Below are 20,960 nucleotides of genomic sequence, written 5' to 3'. Positions count from 1 at the left end.
TCTCAGCATCCCCCCCTCCTTTATCCTGGCTAGTGCCGGGATAAACGAGGGGTTTGAACGATGTAACCTCCTACACTGTGTGTCGCCATTTTTTGAGCTAACCCACAGTGTAGTAGGTTTACATACAGTAGTAAACACACACAAACACGAACATACATTGAAATCTCTTACCTGCTCCTGCCGCCGCGGCTCCCTCCGGCCCGTCCGCTCCGTTTGCTGCCGCTGGTGCAAGTGCACAAATCCGGAAGCCGCGACCGGAAGTAGTAATATTACTGTCCGGCCGCGACTTCCGGTCCACAGGAAAATGGCGCCGGACGGCGCCAATTTCGAATAGGACTGTGTGGGAGCGGCGCATGCGCAGTTCCCACACAGACGCCGTACACTGCAGTCAATGGGACGGGAGCCGTTCGCAGTCCCTATGGGACTGTGGCTGCCGTATTCCATGTCTGTATGTGTCGTTAATCGACACACACAGAAATGGAACAAAAAATGGCAGCCCCCATAGGGAAGAAAAAGTGTAAAAATAAGAAAAAGTAAAATACAAACACACAAATGAATATAAACGTTTTTAATAAAGCACTAACATCTTTAACGTATAAAAAAATAATTTGTGATGACACTGTTCCTTTAAACCTCCACTAACATTACAATGTAATTTAATGTGGTGCAAATGTAAAGGAGAAATCTTTTGTGCTTTTTTTTGGGGGGGGGGGGGGGGTCATAACGTGTGTTGGTAGAAAAATAATTATGCCCTGTGGCTATATCAAAATGAAATTATTGCATGCTATTTGTGACTTAGGCGCCATGCACAGGGCCGTGCCCGTAATCGTGGCTCGCGATTACGGGCACCGGCGGCCGTGGACAGCCACATGCATTTTTGGCTCATGCTCCCATACAAGTATGGGAGAACGGCGCATAAAAAACAATAGAACGGACATGTTCCATAATTTGTGGTACACTTCTACGGCCCGGATACCTTCCCGCAAATATGCGGGAAGGTGTCCGTGGTCAATAAAAGTGAATGGGTCCATAATTGTGGACCATAATTAAGGTCCGTAATTACGGACGATTTTTACGGTCGTGCGCATGGGGCCTAAATCAAAATACAATAAATGGCTGTTTTATTAGACACCTGCCCTTTCACAATTGAAGCCTTCCTGTACTTAAATTAGACATGTGACCCCAGAGTGCAGCATAAAATCAAATGAGCAAGTGCTCTGTGGATCAGTTTCAGTGTAAATCCACATTAGAATTGGAAAATCGAGCGATCAGAGCCACCTCAAATGAAGCATGGTCATCGGTGCTAGACTAGCTGTGCCCAGTATTTGAAATACTGCCAACCTTGTGGGGTTTTCTCGTGTGTCAAGAGTAAACTGAGAATGGTGTGATCGCTGAAAAACAGCCAGTGAAAGGGGATCCTGTGGATGTAAACAACTCGTCGATAAAAGGGGGTAAGTAAAATGAAGTCGAACACAACGCTAATGGTCCAGAAAACAAGCCCGATCGCACAGGGCGTCGTTCCTTAGCACGGGTGAATTATACCAGCAGATGACCAGTTTGAGTACCATCACTGTCTAAGAGAAACAGATAGGCAAGACTCCAGTGGGCAAAAGAGCGCAAATATTAGATCACTGAGCAGTGGAAAAACCTAGCCTGGGCATCTCAATCCAAATTTCTGTGGTACCATGCTGATGGGAAGGTCAGACTTTGGCGCAAGCAGCATAAATTGATGAACCCTTTCAAGTAACATGTCTCCCCTTCCATTCATACAATTTCAGCCTTTAACAACTGAGGTCACTAATACAACAATTGAGGCTGGTGAAGGTGGAGTAGCGGTATGGAGAATGTTTTCTTAGCACACCATGGGTCCTCTGATTCTGACGGACGGACGTTTGAACAGAAGGGCTTACCTAAGCAGTGTGGCCTACTAAGTTCATTCCTTCATGGCAGCGGTTTACCCTATGGCAGGACATTTTAGCTGCAACTGCGAGAAGCAATTCTGTCCGCATGGGCCTATATTCCTGCAGAAACATTTCAATACCTAGTGGAATCTATACCACAGTAAATTACTGTGGTTCTGAAGGTCAAAAGAGGTCCAATGTGCTACTAGATTGGTGTGTCTAATAAAGTAGCCATTCACTGTATGTGGCTAGTAGGACAAAAGTTCTAGGAGTTTTACATATCCAATTAGAGCAGCTGCCAACAATAGGACTCCACAACAATATAACATTATGATTATAAGGCCAGCCATCTTGTTTGAGTTGCTGCAGAGGTTTGCTTCATAGCAGGCACCTGGACATTAAAACATTTAAAAAAAATAAAAATTGAGTAACAAATGGATTTAATAAAATAAAATACTTCTGGAAGCTACCAAGTAGGGGACATTCTCAAAACCTTAATTAAAACTACTAGAATTTTCTTAACAATTTTGTGCTCAAGTGAACATGAAACACATAGCAGATCGTGATAGGGTTGAGAGAGCTAAAACCATACTTTTATGGAATCATTTTTTTTTCAATGATACTAGTATTACTATCATTGGAAAAAATGTATTCCACAATCATTGGAAATGTTTTTTTCCCCATAAAACTGTGGTTTTAACTCTCTCAACCCTATCACAATCTACGATGAGTTTAATTTTCACAAGTGATAGACTTAAATAGAAGTTGATGAATTCAAGTGTGTCTTTAAGAAGTTTTAAATATATACCAACCAGCCATAACAATTAAACCACCTGCCTAATTTTTTGTAGGTCCCGGTCATGCCACCAAAACAGCTCTGACTCATCAAAGCATGGACCCCACTAGACCTCTGAGGTGTTGTGAGGTGGGGCTTCCATGGATCAGACTTGATTTTCCAGCACTTCTCATAAATGCTCGACCAGATTAAAATCTGGGGAATTTGGACCTTTGTCATGTCCCTCAAACAATTCTTGCTAAAAAAGGCAACTGCCATTAGGGAATGCCTTTGCCATGAAGGGGTGTACTTGGACAGCAACAATGTTTAGGTAGGTGGTATGTGTCAAAGTAACATCCACATGAATGCCAGGAGCTAAGGTTTCCCAGTAGAACATCTCAAATGCTTACCTTCTTCCCATAGTGCATCCTGGTGCCATCTCATCCCCAGAAAAGTGACGCACCCATACATGGCCATCCACATGACGTAAAAAAAACAAACAAAAAAAACGTGGTTCATCACACCAGGCCTCTACTTCCATTGCTTCATGGTCTAGTTTTGATGCTCAAGTGCCCATTGTAGGCACTTTTGACTGTGGACAGGGTTCAGCATAGTCACTTAGACCAGTCTGAGGTAGGTTCATTCCATAACATGCAGACCAAGATCTTGATAAATAAAGAAGTTTTATTGCCATTAAAAGTGAGTGCCTCAATCTTTTCTATTTTTTCCAGTCTGTGGTTATGCAGCCCCAAATTTAAAAAGCAGAGATGCGCAGTGTGTTCTGACCCCTAGTAGCTCTTCTGAAGGCTAGCCTTCGATCCTCCTGCGCATCAATGACCCTTGATCGACAATTACCTTGTTGCTGGCTCACCAGTTGTCCTTCCTTGCACCACTTTCGGTAGGTACTAACCACTGCATATCAGAAATACCCCACAAAATCTGTCGTATTGGAGATGTTCTGATCCAGTTGTCTAGCTGTCACAATTTAGCCCATGTCAAAGTCGGTCGAAATCTTACATCTGCCCATTTGCCAAGAAATGACTGTTCACTTGCTACCTAATATATCCCACCCCTTGACAGGTAACAAGGTAATCAAGGTTATCCACTTTAACTGTCATGGGTTTAATGTTATGGCTGAATGTGTACTGTTTTAGTAGGGGCTATTAACTGAATTATTTAGCTTAGTTAAAAACAACATGTGGATGTGAATAATGAAAATCATCAAGACCCTTAAACAGGATGTATTATTAGTTCATATCATTTAAACTGGTTAACTGACCTGAATAGTTGCTGTAGTTAGCCAAAGGGGAGGAGCTAGCTTCCCTGTCTTTAGATGCTAACCAATTAGCGAGAATCAGCTTGAGGATAGTTCTCGTCCTGTTGGTTAACTACAGCAAATTAGCATAGAGGGAACCAACACAACAGTGGGCCATATCTCTGGAACGGGGATGGGGTGGTACAGTGCTATTCAGGTCAGATAACCAGTTCAACTTATATGACATAGTGACAGGTCCTCATGAAATATAAATCTTTATAAAGCTTTAATAGGTGATACATTCCCTTTAAGACCATTCGATTGCAAACTTCTTTCCAAATGGTAAGGAAAGCTTCTCAATCTTCAGAAGCTAAATAAAGACAATAAAGGATATTATAGTTAGTATTACATGAATATTTAATATTAGAATAGCATTGGGTTTAAACTTTATAGAAATTATTTCTTTTTTGTTCTCTATTGAACTTAAAATACAAGTGCAGCTTTACCAAAAGTAGACTAAACACCTTTAGGCCGGATTCCCACGTAGCGTAAATGCTGTGGAATTTCGGCAACGGAATTCTCTGCGGCAATTCTGCTGCATTTACAGTGCAGATTTAGAAAATCTCATGACCACGCTGCGGAAAAAAGTTGACTTTGTTGCGGGTTTTCCCCATGAATTTAATAGGGATGCAAAACCCGCATCAGAAATCCAAGTCTTGCGACTTTTGCGGCGTATTCGCAGCAATTACGCCGCAAAAATCGCAACTACGGAAAAAAATCATACTTACCCGGAGCGCCCCCTCCTTCCTGCAGTCCGGCCTCACGGGCTAAAGCGTCACATGGCCTGCAACGTCATCCCAGGAGGCCGGACTACTCGCAGAGAAGAGGGAGGGGGTAAGTATAAACGTTTTTTTCCCGCTGCTGAAATTCCGTACGAAAAACTGAATGTATTGCGGGTTCCAGGCCGGATACACTGCGTAAATTTTTATGCAGCGTATCAGACCCGTGGGAACCCGGCCTTATAGTGTCATACACACGAGCATATTACCGGTCTGTTCAACCTTCGAGTTGTTTGTAGCCGTAATATGGTACCCATAGACTTTTATTGGGCACTACTGTACCCTAATTAGACTTAAATGTCATATAAAGACATATGGAGGTTTATTTTTGTCGGATTCTATGTAAATCTAAAGAAAAAATTATGGTGGCATGCTCCATCATATACTGTTAAATTATTCTCCCCTAGAACCATTATTTTAAATTTTTCATATTATGGCGCCTTGTGGAGCACGACACCGTAGTATACGGAGTTCCTACAGTTTTGAAATGTGCATGAAGCCTTTAGGCCACATGCCCACTTCAGTTATTTTAGTCAGTGTGCTATCCGTTATTTTAACTGATAGCACCCTGACACATTCATTTCAACGGGGCCATGCACACTTCCGTTGTTTTAACGGAACCGTGCAGCCGTTCCGTCAAAAATAGGACAGGTCCTACTCCTGCCCGTTTTTGACAGAACAGTCTCGGCCTTTTCATTGATTTGGTCCGTGAAACAACGGACTGCACATGGAAGCCATCCGTGTGCGGCCCATGTTTCACGGAACCGTCATTAGCGGCCATGCAATGGCCGATCAAAGTGTGCATGCAGCATTAAGGGTTTTTTCAGTTTTTTGTTATATAGTCCTCTTCATATTGAAGATTAAAAGAGCTTTCCATATGGTACCCACTGTAGACATTGCAGCAGCATTCAAGTCCGTACATGCCACCCCTCACTGTGCAATGTTCGAGTATCCCCGCTGAAGGACGAAACTAAAATTCATAGGACCCCTTAGCAAAATTAGATGGGCGGCCTTCACCACCTAGTGACATGAAGCTAAAACCGCAGCACAAGTCGCAATTGTTATGTATGGGGAGGAGAGCCATATATTAGGGAAACCACATAGTGTTAAATAGAGGAAAGCCACCAACCTACCCACAAAAGGAATAACGTTTTTGCACCCGAGTGGGCCCTCTCAACCTCTGGTCCCCACTGAAGCTGTTACGGCTATAGTTACGCCCATATCCCCGCTCCTGCCCGGTCACATTCTACAATTATTTTTTTTTAAACATGTAATTGGAAAGTCCACTTATTCTTAATGAATGAGAGTTAGATTGAAAAAAAAAATTCCTCAAAAACGACTCTAATGGACAGAAGCAGAATATATAATAAGTTCAGAAAATGAAGGCCTAAGTTTCTTCGGCTCAATGATTGTCTAGTTTTTAGTTGTTGAGGAACTTGCTAATTTAGCAATTGATAGTCATTATTTTCTTTTTTAAATAAATACATACCTTTGTTCCTGGGAAGTATTTGAAGTTCTTACTGGCAACGCCATTAACCAGAATTTTTGCAGGATTAACTGGTACACCAAACACTGCTACAGCATCCAGTTCAAGTTTTTCTGCTTCAGGTTTTATTTGAACCACCTCATTCAGAAGAACATTCTGCGGTTTATAAAAAAATATTTTTCGAGATTTCAATAAAAATCAGCTGACACTTTAAAATTTAGATCGTCATTGGAGTCGATAGTATAATGTATAACTTACTTTTTGTGCCACAAAGATAATCCTGCTATAATCTTCCTTCTTATATGTGTCTAAACTGTCACCATCATCCCAATATATATCTCCTTTAGCAAATCCACCTGATGTCAGTGCTACGAAGAGCAATAGACTGTTCTTGCGTGTTTCTTCTGTGGTAATTCCTGGCTCCTGGATCAGATATGATAATATTGATAACAAGAACGGATTATAGAAAAATATGTTTATGTGAAAAATGAATATAAACAGATTAGTTATAAAGTATACAGTTGTAGTATTATAAAAACCTCTATATGGCAGTCACCATATAGCACCACTAACCTTACATTTAGTTTTTCATACACTAGGCCAAGCATCCACAGTGCCTTCCAAAAGTATTTACCCCCATAGTGCTATTCGGGTTTTGTTGCATTACCACCTTTTAATGTAAATTAATTTTTGTATAGTTTGATTCATATACCATGCCTACCACTTTGAAGCGGACACAAACAATAATTAAGAGAAAACCAGAAAACTGTAATGTGCATAAGTATTTACCCCCTTAAAGTCAATACTTTGTTGAGCTACCTTTTCTGTATTTACAGATGGAAGTTTCTTGGGTTATATCTCTATTCGCTCAACACATCTAAACACTAGGATTTTTGTCCATTCTTCCAGGCAAAACTGCTCCTAATCCTACAAGTTAGATGGGTTGCGCTGGTGTACAGTTTACAGTGTACAGTTGGTGTACGTCATGCCACAGATTTTTAATTGGATTTGGGTCTGGGCTTTGACTCGGCCATTCCAAGACATTTAAAAACGCACAGCACACAGACTCATTGATTTCAATGGGGGTTATTCAGACATGCGCGAGTGCCCGTTGCCTGAAACTCATTGCATGTCCTATATTGGTGCGTTTTCACACTCCTGGTCGCCCTTTGAAGTCTATGGGTATGTGAAAACCACAGACAGCACACGGACGACATCCATGTGCTGTCTGTGTTTCACGCATCAAATACATAGAAAAGCAGAGAAATAAATGTAAAAAAAAATAATTAAGTGCTTGCACGGACATGATAATTGCATGCCACACACAAAGCACACTGATGCCAATATGCACAAGGACAAGAAATATAGGAAAAACGCGCGCGAATCGGACACGCTCGTCTGAATGTAGCCTTAGACTATATCTTCTTACCTGTGCAGGTATAATGTAGCCACCTCTAATGTGCATATTTATAGTGTCCAAAGTTGCTGGGAGAGTAAACCATTCTCCTTTACTTTCAATTCCAGCTCCCTGTAAGAGGAAGGCAAATAACATAATTGAAAATTGACAGTAGTGGAAAATTAAATGCAAAATAATAATGGCCTTACCTTTTTTTACATATTATGTTATAATAAATGTTAAGAAATAATAATTGTGCAATTGTAGATTTGCTGAATAATTATATTACATACCGAAACAAGATCATACCACACTCCAGCAGGAAAATATCCTTTCACATCAGTTTTCCCCTCTTCTAAGACTGGAGTGATAAATAACGCATCTCCCCAAAGGAACTGGCGATCAATTGTCCAGGTATTTCTGTCAGCGGGAAACCTAGTAAAGGAAGTAACGCCCATTAATGTACCATACTGTTCAATAAGTTTGGAAAAAAGAGCTCCACAATGTAAAAAATGTAAATGTACTTACTCCAGAAATAGAGCTCGTGCCACAGTATCTCCTAAAGTGTGAGCCTTGTGGAACAAAGTGTACAGATAGGGAAGCAGCATATAGCGCCTTAACACAGCTTTTTTTATGGCCTTTTGTGCTTCTTTGCTAAATGCAAATGGCTCCTGTGACTGAAAATGCACAAATAAGATACATTTTATGTGATGATAAGTGCCAAAGTAGCAAGAACTAGAATTGTGTAGAAATTCAACATCATTAAGGTTATGTTCTGTATCTGTAATCCATTGTTCTGCTCCGTCAGAGGAGCAGAACAAGGAAATAACGGCAACGGTTTCATTGCACAACAGAAAAATGCCCCGTCTGAACGAAACACAGTTTTTCCCATTAAAATCAATGGGCAGATGTTTGTAGGGGTTGAGCTTCCATTTTTTGAGGCGTTTACACCCACAAAAAAAAGCCTGAAAACACTGCGTGTGAACATATCCTTATAGAGACACAAACCCAACTGGTAACATTCAGTTGTCAACTTTTTCATACATTTCTAGGAAGAATAACAGAGGAACGACAGAATGTAGAGTTATTAAAAAAGACGTTTCCGAATTGTAATTAAATGGGAAATACAAATATTTGCTACAACAGATTTGTCAGGAGAGGTGACAGATCCTCATTAAAACCATTTGGCCAAAAATAAAACCAAAAAACATGAATTTTTGTTTTCGGCCAGTTTGATTTTCGCTGCAATATGAATGCCAGCAAAGTTTTGTTTATGCTTACTCATATCAAATTAACAGGCTAATTTTTTATGAGGATATAAGTTTAAATCTGTATGTCGGCAATGCTGATGATTTGATCTATGTGGATTTGAAAAAATTTTGTATTTTGAGAAACACGCAATGGCGGATCATCATTGGGTGTTTTGGGCGGCCGGCCGAGGCTCCCGGGGGGGCCCATAGTCACCCCAATACAGTGCGTTCTTGCTGCGATTTTTCTGCGAATTGCGGCAAACACCGCGACAAAACTGCATTGTGTTTGTCCTTTAAAGGACCTGCAGACATAAAGGTCACATGACTTTATGTCTGCAGTTCTTGTTACTGATTGGAGACCTGCTAGTCACATGACCGCAGCTCCTAGAACAGCAGCAAGAGAGAAGACCGTGAGGTGAAGTGAGCTGCTAGGTAAGTATTAGGGGTCTGTGTTTAGGGGGTCTGCATTTAACGGGTCTGGTCTATGGTCTGTATTAGTTTAAGGGGTCTGTATTTAGGGGGTCTGTATTAGTTTAAGGGGTCTGGGGGTTTGTATTTAGGGGGTCTGGTCTGGGGTCTGTATTTAGGAGGTCTAGTGTCTGTATTTAGGGGGTATGTATGTAAGGGATCTGTAATTAGTTTAGTGGGTCTTGTCTGGGGTCTGTATTCAAGGGGTCTGGTTTGGGGCCTGTATTTAGGATATCTGGGGTCTGTATTAGTTTAAGGGGTCTGTATTTAGGGGTCTGTATTAGTTTAAGGGGTCTGGAGTCTGTATTTAGGGGGTGTGGTCTGTTAGTTTATGGGGTCTGCATTTAGGGGGCCTGGTCTGGGGTCTGTATTAGTTTAGGGTGTCTGGTCTGGGGTATGTATTAGTTTAGGGAGTCAGGTCTGGGGTCATTAGTTTAGGGGGTCAGGTCTGGAGTCTGTATTTAGGGGGTCTGGTCTGGGGTCTGTTAGTTTAAGGGGTCTGTATTTAGGGGGTCTAGGGTTCTGTATTAGTTTAAGGGGTCTGGGGTCTGTATTTAGGGGTCTGGTCTGGGGTCTGTATTTAGGAGGTCTGGGTTCTGTATATTTAGGGGGTCTGGTCTGGGGCCTGTATTTAGGGGTCTGGTCTGGGGTCTGTATATTTAGGGGGTCTGGTCTGGGAGCTGTATATTTAGGGGGTCTGTATTTAGGAGGTCTGGGGGCTATATTTGGGGGGTCTGGTCTGGGGTCTGTATATTTTGGGGTCTGGTCTTGGGTCACATAGTACGGTTGAAAAAAGACATGTCCATCTGTATTAGTTTATGAGGGTCTGTATTTAGGGGGTCTGGTCAGGGTTCTGTATTAATTTAGAGAGTCAGGTATGGGGTCTGTATTAGTTTATGGGGTCTGTATTTAGGGGGTCTGGTCTGGGGTCTGTATTAGTTTATGGGGTCTGTATTTAGGGGGCCTGGTCGGGGGTCTGTATTAGTTTAGGGGGTCAGGTCTGGGGTCTGTATTTAAGGGTCTGGTCTGAGGTCTGTATTTAGGGTGCTTATTCTGGGGTCTGTATTTGTTTAGAGGGGTCTGGTCTGGAGACGGCAATAGTTTAGAAGGTCTGGGGTCTGTATGCATTCTAATTTATTAGTCTGAGGAAAAGGGTTGTCCGGGCACATCGATAGGTCATCAGTATAAAAAACAGGTCCGTGCCCAGACAACCCCTTTAATGTATGGTCCTGGGCCTTGGTGTCTGAATTTTTGTGTTTCTATAGAGGTTGAAAATGGCTGCAGAAACGAGGAGCAAAGATGTCTCATCAGGAGAAGTCACCATACTGGTCTCTGTGAGTTGGAGAAAAAAAGAGAACGACTCCCGTCAGAGAAGACGTCACTTGTGAGTCACTGGATCTAAAGAGGATCTGTCCCTTCTCCTGGCATGTCTTTTGTAGGAAATCCTTGTATTCCACATAAAGTCTTTCTGTACCCAGGACTAATAGACAAATGCGTGTTACCATTCCCATTGTCAAGAGGATGTGTCCCTACTTGACAACAGCCCAGGGCCTATGGTCTACTTAATCTGTCACTGGAAACACATAGCGAAGTAGGCGGCTTGATGGGGGTTTAAGAAGTTAAAACCCATGGGTTTGGTTAGATAGTGTAAAAGGGGTTAATATTGGGTAGTGTTTAGCTGTGCTGTATTTTGAGGTGAGGGAGAATATCAGAGGTCAGGAAAAGGTCTTGGCACGTGTATGGGGAGTGGTTAAAGAGGACCTGTCACTTGCCCAAAAACCTGCAGTTGACATCTCAGTGAGATTGGAAGCTCCTCTCAGATTCTGATGCTTTTTATTTTTTTCTTCTAGCCTCCAGCGTTCCTGAGATATCGGGGCCGTTATTTCTGGTGTCCGATATGCAATTGAGGCCTTTGACTGTCAAGTGGGCGGTTACCCTTATCTAGTGACAGGTGTTACCCGCCCACTTGACAGTCAAAGGCCTTATTGGCATATCAGACACCAGAACTAACGACCCCAATATCTCAGAAACCCACCGTTCCGCTAGAAGAAAAAAATAAGAAGCAACAGAATCTGTGAGGCGCCTTCAATCTAACAAGATGTCAGCTGCATTTTTTTGGGCAGGTGGCAGGTTCTCTATAAGATATAGGGCTTCGGCACATTAGGGGAGGGGTTAATAAGTTATAACAGGGCTGCAGTAAAGTAATGCGGCAGAAAGAAGTTAGGAACCACAGAAGAGAATGGAAGAAAGGGTCTTTGGAGGCTAATAGTTTGATTAACATACAAGGTCTTTTTGGAGATACAGAGTTTTTATAATACAACCTGGCCATGGTACAGCTGTATTTGGGGCTTCTGGCGGTGGTTCGGGGCCCCAAGAGTGGAAGAAAAAGAGTGCCGCATGAGGTTTTTCAATATGGATGGGTTGGTGTTTTGCGGCCAAGGGTAAAAGGTCCTCGAATGCACTATTAAAATTTTGGAGTGGTCCAAATTATTTTTATTTAATGCCTCCAAGGACCCTTCTTGTCAATTTGTAAATGTGATGTGTTTTATATTCATATTTAATTTGGTTATTTATTTCTATTTATGGGTTTTGATATTAACGATTGTTGAATGATAATAAAATTGGCTGCTGTGGCCTTTACAACCAAAAACTAGGTGTCTGTGTTTTCTATATTAAAGGCTTTAAGCTTGAATAAAGGCTAAACAGTCTGGAATCCCTCCAGTCATGTACCTCACAATAGTGTTCAGGTAGAATATATGTACATGGGTTAAAAATGGATGGAAATTAAAGAAGGCCTCGAATAGAATATGCCGTGGAACGGATTTATACTGCAGTATGAAACCAAGTCATCCTAATACACAAATCAGCATACAGTATGGCCCTAATAAATGTATAATATTAGAATAGCGTATGTCAACTGATTTTTATACCTTCGCATAAAGGGTATTGTGGTTCCTCATAAATGGATAAAATGCACCGACCTGACTCCAGCGCACACAAAGTTCTTCCGTTACGTTACCCACAAATCCACAAAGATCTGTTCCAACTAAAGGAACCCCATACATATTAAATAGTAGTATAGCTGAGAAATAAAGAAAGAAACCATACAGTATTAGAAGTGTCGCTACATTAAAGGAGCATCAGGGAGGACATTAAGAACATCTTACCAGGTATAGAGTAATACAACTGTTCCCAGGTGCTCTCTACATCTCCTGTCCAATGACCGGCATATCGACCATGACTGGAGAATGTGGATCGAGAAATCACAAACGGACGTTTTCCTCTAATCTTTATCAAAGCACTGACAAAATAGATAAAAAGTATGAATTCATTCATTAATTTTACTGCAGATCTGCAGGCCACTTCCGGGATTGCGGACGGAAACGGAAAATACGTAGCAGAATACAGTAGCAGCACAGTGGGGGAGATTTAACAAATCTCATCCACACGCTGCGTAAATATTCCGAGCACAAATTGACCCGCGGTGCGTATTTTTCGGACTGCAGCATGTAATTTCCTGCTGCGGAAAGTGGACAGAATTGCTGCGTTTTTCAGAGGAGAGGTCCCCATCTCCCAACATTGTGAAAAACGCAGAAAATTACGCACCATTTTCTGCAGTCAAAACCACAGGAAATGGTGCGTTTTTGCCACAGCGTAAAGTCTGCTACTTTCAACGGAATTGCTGCAGAAGTTTGCTCACACGCAAAACGAAAAACGGCTGTAAAATACGGAGCTGTTTTCAAGGGTTTTTTGATGCGTGTTTTGCGGCTGTTTTTTGGAGCTGTTTTTCTATTGACACAATGAAAAAAGTCTCCAAAAATGGCTCAAGACGAACTTCTTTTTACGGGGCGTTTTTTTTACGCGCCGTTTTTTCAAACGGCCGTGTAAGAAAATGCCCCGTCGGAAAGAAACACCATTTTTCCCTTGAAATTAATGGCCAGATGTTTGGAGGAATTCAGCTTCCGTTTTTTCAGCCGTTTTTCGGGGTGTTTACGGCCCGAAAAACGGCTGAAAATAAGCTGTGTGAACATACCCTTACAGCTGCAGACACAATGGTTGAGATATTATTTGCTTTGCTTTATCTTTTTGTTATTATTATTTATTTTTGTTACGAGCAATATTCAAAATCGTGGATTGGTAATTCAAACATAGTATTCCTAAGATTCCTGTATAGTATTGTCTCTATATAAATCAGATTGTAAATATGGTTTATAGTATTGGCCTTGCACTGTAAGGCTACATTCACACGAGCGTATCAGATTCACACGCGTGAAAAACTAGCGTGAATCTGGTCCGTTATTCATCAGTGTGCTTTTTAAAAAAAAATTGTTTTAAATGGAATTGATGCGTAAATCACGCACAGCACACGGGTGTCCATTGACTTCAATGGGCGATAGGTGCGTGAAAAACGCACCATTATAGGACATGCAGTGAGTTTTACGCAACTGACACACACTGTGTGAAAACTCCTGCATGTGTGAATGGCCCCATTGAAATAAATGGGTCCGTGGGCTGCGTGTGGTTTTCACGGACAGCACACGGACGAGTTTTATGCTCATCTGAATGAGCCCTAAGGCCAGGATCACACACACAGTTTTGATGCAGTTTTTGGCTAAGCTTTTTAGGCATACACAATAGTGGACGCAGAAGAAAGGAGATGCATCAATCTTTATACCTTTTCTTTGGATCCACTTCTGGCTTTGGCTCAAAAAATTGCACCAAAAACTACATAAAAAAACTGTGTATGTGATCCTGGCCTAGGAGATATAATAGAGTAGGTTCAAAGCTGGTCAGTAAGATCATAAAGTGGATAAGTGGTGTTTCTTAGGCCTTTTTAAGACAGTGCACATTTTGCCTGCATTTTCTTTTCTTTAGCTAAAACCAGAAATGGATCCAGAAGAAGAGACATATAAAAGGAAGGCCTTTAAATTTTTTTTAGATAAATTTGCTTTTAGTGTTTTATTTAAAATGTTTTTATTTATTTGTGTGTTTGTGTTTTACTTTTTTTTTTTTTTAAACTTTTTCTTCTCTATGGGGGCTGCCATTTTTTTTTTCATCTCTGTATGTGTCAATTAACGACACATACAGACATGGAATACGGCACATACAGCCCCATAGAGAATGCGAACGGGAGCCGTTCCATTCACTATGGTGTACGCCGTCTGTGTGGGAATGGCGCATGCGCCGCTCCCACACAGTCCAAATGGAAGGTCTTCGGCCGAGCGACATCCGGCGCCATTTTCTTGTGGACCGGAAGCCGCGGCCGGACAGTAAGATGACTACTTCCGGTTGCGGCTTCCAGGCATGTGTTCAGAAGCAAGGACTAGGAGCGGAGGGAGCAGACGAACCGGAGGGAGAGGCGGCGGCAGGAGCAGGTAAGTCATGTTTATGTATGTTTTGTGTTATAACCACTGTATGTAAGCCTACTACACTGTGTATTCGCTCAAAAAATGGCGGCACACAGTGTAGGAGGTTTGAACATTCAATCCCCTCCTTTCTCCTGGCACTAGCCAGGATAAGGGAGGGGGGATTCTGTGAGCTCACTAGAGCGTGTGTGTTTACACCAAATTTGCAGCATAAAGCAATGTGGTTGCTTTACCACATGCCAATGCTGCAATTTTGGGAATTGCTCCCTCTAGTGACCAGCACAGGGAAATGTTATAAATTAGAATCTAATTTATAATATTTCCTGACTTGTGAAAAAATGTAAAACAATGTCTAATCATGTATACACTAACTGTTTAACTAAAAAAAAAAAATAATAATTTTGTAGCGACACATTCCCTTTAAACTATTTCTTCTGTTTCAGTTCCGTTCCTGGTTTTGGCTTAAAAAAAACAAACATGCAAAATCTTGTCCACATGTAACAAAATTGCTGCAGAAAATTTCTGCAGCAATTCCACAGAAACTTGCAGAAATTCCGCTGCAGCAAAACTGCGCCATTTCTTGCGTTTTTTACTGCAGAAAATGTTGCCGATTTTGCTGTGTGTATTTTCAGTGCTGGACGATGGTGATATCTCCTCTGAATCACAAAAAATAAGAAATAGTAATTTACATACCATCCATATGCCGCACAATACGCTTGTTTACATCGACGGTGCAATGACATGTCATACACGGACACATGGCGAAGCAGCCAACCTTTTGCCAGCGATTCTCTAATGATTATGCATTTGTGTCATTGCACCACTGATGCATACTTGCCAACAGTCCAAAATTTACAGAGACAGTCCCGGCAAATTACTATTCCGGGACTTGTCCTGGCCACTGCTTCATTCAATTGTATCTGCGTCCTCGGGACGCAGATACAATTGAATACTATGGCAGAGCAGGAAACTATCCGCTTCCTGCTGTACCATTTACTCCTCCTGGAGAGCCGGAATCCGCAGCCAAAGCGTTGCCAACGCCCTGGCCGAAGATTCCGCTCATAGACGGTGCCCTGACTTCACTGTCCATATAAGAGCAGTGACGTCAGGGGCACCTCCTGCAACGGAATTCCCAGCCAGAGCATTGCCGTTGCTCTGGCCTAGGATTCCGCTCATAGAGGGAGCCACAATGGCCCTATCTACAGGGTAGGGTGGTGGGGTTGGCACTATTTACAGGGAGGTGTGTGACTATCTACATGGGGGCTGTAGCTCTATCTACAAGGGGGCTGTGTGGCTCTATCTACAGGGGGTGCTGTGGCATTATCTACAGGAAGCAGTGCGTGGCAAGATCTACATGGAGCAGTGCCTGGCAATATCTACTGGGGGAGCCGTGGAGCACAATCTGCAAGGGTCACTGAGTGTGGCACTATCTACGCTGGTTTTTACGCTGCCAGTAGTGGTCAGCACATATCGCCTACCCCTAGTGATAAATTGAAACATCACCTGCCTGTAAAAAACAACCAGATAACCAGAGAGAGATACCGGTCACCATAGTAGTTGTCAGTCAAACTTGTGCAGACATTTTTGTTAGTTTATTTGTATGTAGAAATTCACCAGATAAGCCACACCCATAAGCCACACCCACCAAAGACACCACACCCTAAGTGTCCCTGGAAAAAAAAATCAAACGTTGGCAGCTATGCTGATGTGATTGATGAAAAGCGGGGACTAAGTCATCAACATCATTTTGAGAAATTAAAAAGGTAAGTACTTTATTGTCTGTGTTTTTTAAGTGATTTATAGCTTACTTAGGGTTACTTTATAAAGGATGGAAAACCCCTTTGCAAAGCAGCACATGATCAGTACTGTAAACAAGAATGTTCCATTCAATGACAACAATTTCTTGAAAGCTGGGGATTTAAAAAGCAAAGTATATTAGAAAGATTCATAAGACAGCATGGAACCCTAATGTGAATGCTTTGGCTAAATATCCAGCAGAAAACCCGGAACGGGGGTTAAAGGGACATTAATAGGGCCTTAAAAGGGACAGAAATAGATCAATGATGAAGTATATAATAGACAATGTAGAGGAATTATTTTACACCAGTATTCAACTGTAGAATGAATATGGTTTATGCATATTTTTCCTAAAAACGCTGTTTTACTGTACTGAATCTTTTTGAATAGGATTGCTCTACATTTAGGTTTCTGGAGAATGTCTTCTTATAAGGCCCATTAGGGCATATGAACACCGCAGATAGAGGTCCCTTGCTTGTGGCCCCTAGTCTATAAGCCAGAGCAAAGAGCAGCTCCCACAGTGGAAAACTACATTTGACCATGTATTACATAACCTCTCCTCAAATTCTGTTCTCAAAGTTGGTGGGGGTACTGGCAGTTGAGCCTCCGCAACACTTTGCCATCAAGTGGGAAGACCCTTTTAAATCTTCATTGTATAATTTTATTGGACATGTATACGGTGTGTTTTGGAAAAAAATTCCCTGAACTCAAACCTTTTCTTCTGTGGGTAGCGATCTTCTAAAAGTCTAAATTTTTAGGTTTTATGCTTAAAACAATTCCTTCTTTTAGCTTTAAAAACAGACAATGTGGTCTAAAAAGAGTAAATAAAGAGGAAGCAAACGCTACATTGTATGGCTACGTCTTTAATTTTTATGTAGCGGATCTTCTTTTCAAATTTCTTTGACTTACTTATGAGATGCTATGGCTTCAGAGAATCCATACAGATTATGAAGGTTGTAGTGAGATGAGAGATGATGGTGACTGGAGGCACAGATTGTAGTATCCCGTAGAACACCTCCCACTACCTCTATAAGTAGAGAAAAGAATTCAAGTTTAACAGAAGTTGGTAGAGCAGATAACCCACACCTCACACACAATTTTTTATTTTTTTCATTTGATTTTGAAGTCAAAGAGATTAGAGAAGACAAAAAAAAAGAAGAGTTCACTATGGGTCACATGTGGTAAAATAATGACCATTTACCTGAGCAGCAGAAAGTAACAAAGGGGAGCAGGTATGTGCCTACCTGAGATGTGGAATCTAACAGATAGCCAATTTATACTAACAAAGAACATTGTACATCTCAACATATCTACAGGTTCTAACCCAAAGTCAGCCTCAATAATCACAATCAAGGTGGCCAAGGATGAATCCAAGTGGAATCTGGAACATCTCAGAGCAGACATGAGCAAAGACAAGCGTAGGCCACGGTCACGGCCGCAAGCACAAAATCATAGTTGAGAATCAAATTCAGTGACAGAGACAAAAGAAGAGAATGCTAAAAACAACTATTTTTTTTCTTCCGTTTATGAGTGAATTATATCAGAGCAAAAAAAGAAGGATTTTTTTTTTTAAAGATTTAAATTTTTGGGATTATTTTTTTAAAGAAGATTTTGAATTTTCAAATAAACAATTTTGAAGTAAACAATCCAGCAATATTCATGTTTTTTGCCATCATTTAAAGTATACGTCGGGAAAAAGCTCCCAAAGTATACCTAGCAGTGGCATTCGTCACCATAGACTTTAATGGGTCGTTAACTGGGGTCATGAACGTTCATGACATCTCTGTAAAATGGATACTATTATAGCACAAGGGAAGAAAAATTTCGATCCAGCGCTGAGTTTAAAAGGAAAAATCTTCATTAAATTGAAAAAACTTTTAAACTTACACAAGCACAGAGGGGTGGATGCACATATACTATTATAGTGTATGGATGACGGATGCCACTATTAGGCACCCGTCTAACAGGTGCGTCACCCATCGACCCGAATAGTATCCGTTTAACGGATACGTCCTAAAGGGCTATTGGAAAGCCCATAAATCTGTTAAGAAAATGGCTGTGACGTATGTTATAAAGTGGCATACGTCAGCCATAGGCTTCCAGGTTGAATAAACTTATATTGCGCAATATAATGTTTTTGGGGGATCTGGCGGGATGGAATAGCGAAGTTTACTAGGCTATTCCATCCTTAAAAAAAAGGTATACCGACATATACCAGCCCAACGCAGACCGAAAGGACACTCTGTTGGCCTACGTCGGGATAATTGAGCCCTATGGACATGTTTAGTGTTTACGTACACGGTAAACGGACATCAAACATGATGTGAACAGGGCTTATGACATAGAAACACAGGGGAAAAACAAACCAACATAGGTTGCTAATAGAAGTGAAAAAAACAAAGGATTTCCATGCTGCCCAATATAGGCAGTCAACAACACACCAAACAGCAATGCAGCATGCAGTTAAACACATACTCACAGATGTGAGTCTTTAGCCCCTCCCCCTCCCCTGACTGGGGATTCACAATACTATCACAGTCTCTTTTAGTAGGGAAACATGAATGACTACCTACAATAACATAATAGCCATAATAACCACCTTGCTCGCACAAAAGAGCAAAAACCTGATAAATACCCCTTTCTCATAAGCTGTGTTTGACTACAGCAATAATCACCATAAGACAGACTTGTGGAGTAAGTATTCTAGGATAAGCAAACTGACTATGTAAAAATAGGAGAACCTTCGATCAAAATGAGAGCAATTTGGAGCAGAGTCATACCAAGTTTTGGAATGATCCAATAGCTACTTGGAATATAAAACAAAGATCAGAAATGGAGGTCCCAGTTTGTTTTAACCAGAGAGGTAGAAAGTGCACTCAGTCAGGGACATCAGTCACTCATATAGAATAGGCCTTGTTTGGGACCAGTTGCTTGCAGAAATAAGTACAATCAAGTTAAGGGTTTAGAGAAGTCTAAAGTTCCTAGAAGGTCCTTAAGTTTGGAAAAAGCAAGGGAAGTGAGAGCGACAAATTGATCATAGGCTATGACTGGGTTGAAAATACTGGCGGTTTGTGGAACTCCATATTTGTCTTCCAGTATTGTTGAAGAACACATGCATCGAATACTTTACTCCCACACCCACCGAGAAACAGCCCCTTGGAGGTCACAAAGATAATGCAAGTAAGGATTAAACTAGAGGTGTCTTGGGAGAGGATGTAAGCCCTTCCTCACCCCTCCAGCAAGCAACGCGTCACCGACTACACCTAAGCCTCTGTTCCGTGAGAACGGAGGATAGAGGCTTGTAACAATACAGTAGGTTAGTCAAGCTTTCATAGGCTCCTGCCAATGTTGCGGTTGCATTAATCAGGTGAAAATGTATCCATTAATGAGCGTACCATTGGAAGACCAAAAAAATAAAGATACATGTTTAGGGCTGTTAAACCACCATGGTTTTTAGCCATAATGTAGCCAAGCTGAACCTAGTCATTTAGCCCTGCCAATAAAAGGGCCATAATTAACCCACCAGAAGACTGGTACTTAGGGACCAGAATAGGGTATAAATGAAAGATAGAGAAACTTGGTCATGTAAATAATGTACAGGTGTATACGAGCCACAATTTCAACTGACGTTCAGTTGATCACAGCAATGGTTCTAAAGTAAGTTCAATGCAGCGATGCATAATTAATGACCCTACAACTCCTAAGTATTTAATTTGCTCAACCACCTGAAGAACTGTCAATAAGGGGGATTCAGGGAAGTAATTTTGAAATAGGGGAAGCTGGTCTGACTAACCTTACCAAACAAAACCATTTACATCACCTAAGATAATAATAAAAACACACCCCATAACAAGTAGGGAATAAAATCCTTAAAACACCCGTCGCTAGTCGCTGAGTCCGAGCAGCGTGCTATTTGCAAAACCATGAGATTCCAAGACCCTAGAGAGAAAAACAGAATAGTTGTAGGACATATACTACCAATTCAGGCTGGGTTCACACGACCTATTTTCAGACGTAAACGAGGCGTATTATGCCTCGTTTTACGTCTGAAAGTAGGGCTACAATACGTCGGCAAACATCTGCCCATTCATTTGAATGGGTTTGCCGACGTACTGTGCAGACAACCTGTCATTTACGCGTCGTCGTTTGACAGCTGTCAAACGACGACGCGTAAAAATACAGCCTCGTCAAAAGAAGTGCAGGACACTTCTTTCAGACGTAATTTGAGCCGTTCTTCATTGAACTCAATGAAGAGCAGCTCAAAATTTACGGCTGTCAGAGAAGCCTCGCAAAATGCGAGGAGGAGCATTTACGACTGAAACGAGGCAGCTGTTTTCTCCTGAAAACAGTCTGTCTTTGCAGACGTAAATGCCTGCTATCGTGTGCACATACCCTTACTGAGAACATTTTAAATGGTAGAAGAGGCA

At 41.5% G+C, this 20,960-nt stretch overlaps 1 protein-coding gene and 1 long non-coding RNA gene across 2 annotated transcripts in view; one reads left to right on the top strand and one right to left on the bottom strand.

Moving 5' to 3' along the window:
* LOC142666386 (uncharacterized) overlaps window positions 1–20,960 on the top strand; it is a 155,313-nt gene that overhangs the window by 86,469 nt on the left and 47,884 nt on the right. The gene's annotated exons all lie outside the window — the stretch shown is intronic.
* Window positions 4,203–20,960, bottom strand: part of LOC142666385 (lysosomal alpha-glucosidase-like) — a 96,417-nt gene continuing 79,659 nt past the window's right edge. The window contains exons 12-20 of the mRNA XM_075846409.1: window positions 17,443–17,560; window positions 12,538–12,671; window positions 12,301–12,452; window positions 8,181–8,329; window positions 7,946–8,087; window positions 7,686–7,784; window positions 6,515–6,679; window positions 6,260–6,412; window positions 4,203–4,301 (exon numbers count right to left, since the gene is read on the bottom strand). Coding sequence (XP_075702524.1) covers window positions 4,239–4,301; window positions 6,260–6,412; window positions 6,515–6,679; window positions 7,686–7,784; window positions 7,946–8,087; window positions 8,181–8,329; window positions 12,301–12,452; window positions 12,538–12,671; window positions 17,443–17,560 — 1,175 coding nt within the window. The 3' untranslated portion in view covers window positions 4,203–4,238. The remainder of the gene's footprint in view (window positions 4,302–6,259; window positions 6,413–6,514; window positions 6,680–7,685; window positions 7,785–7,945; window positions 8,088–8,180; window positions 8,330–12,300; window positions 12,453–12,537; window positions 12,672–17,442; window positions 17,561–20,960) is intronic.

This window comes from Rhinoderma darwinii, chromosome 13 (genome assembly GCF_050947455.1).
Source record: "Rhinoderma darwinii isolate aRhiDar2 chromosome 13, aRhiDar2.hap1, whole genome shotgun sequence".
NCBI classification, from domain to species: Eukaryota; Metazoa; Chordata; class Amphibia; order Anura; family Rhinodermatidae; genus Rhinoderma; species Rhinoderma darwinii.
This window is presented reverse-complemented; position numbering and strand designations above follow the sequence as displayed.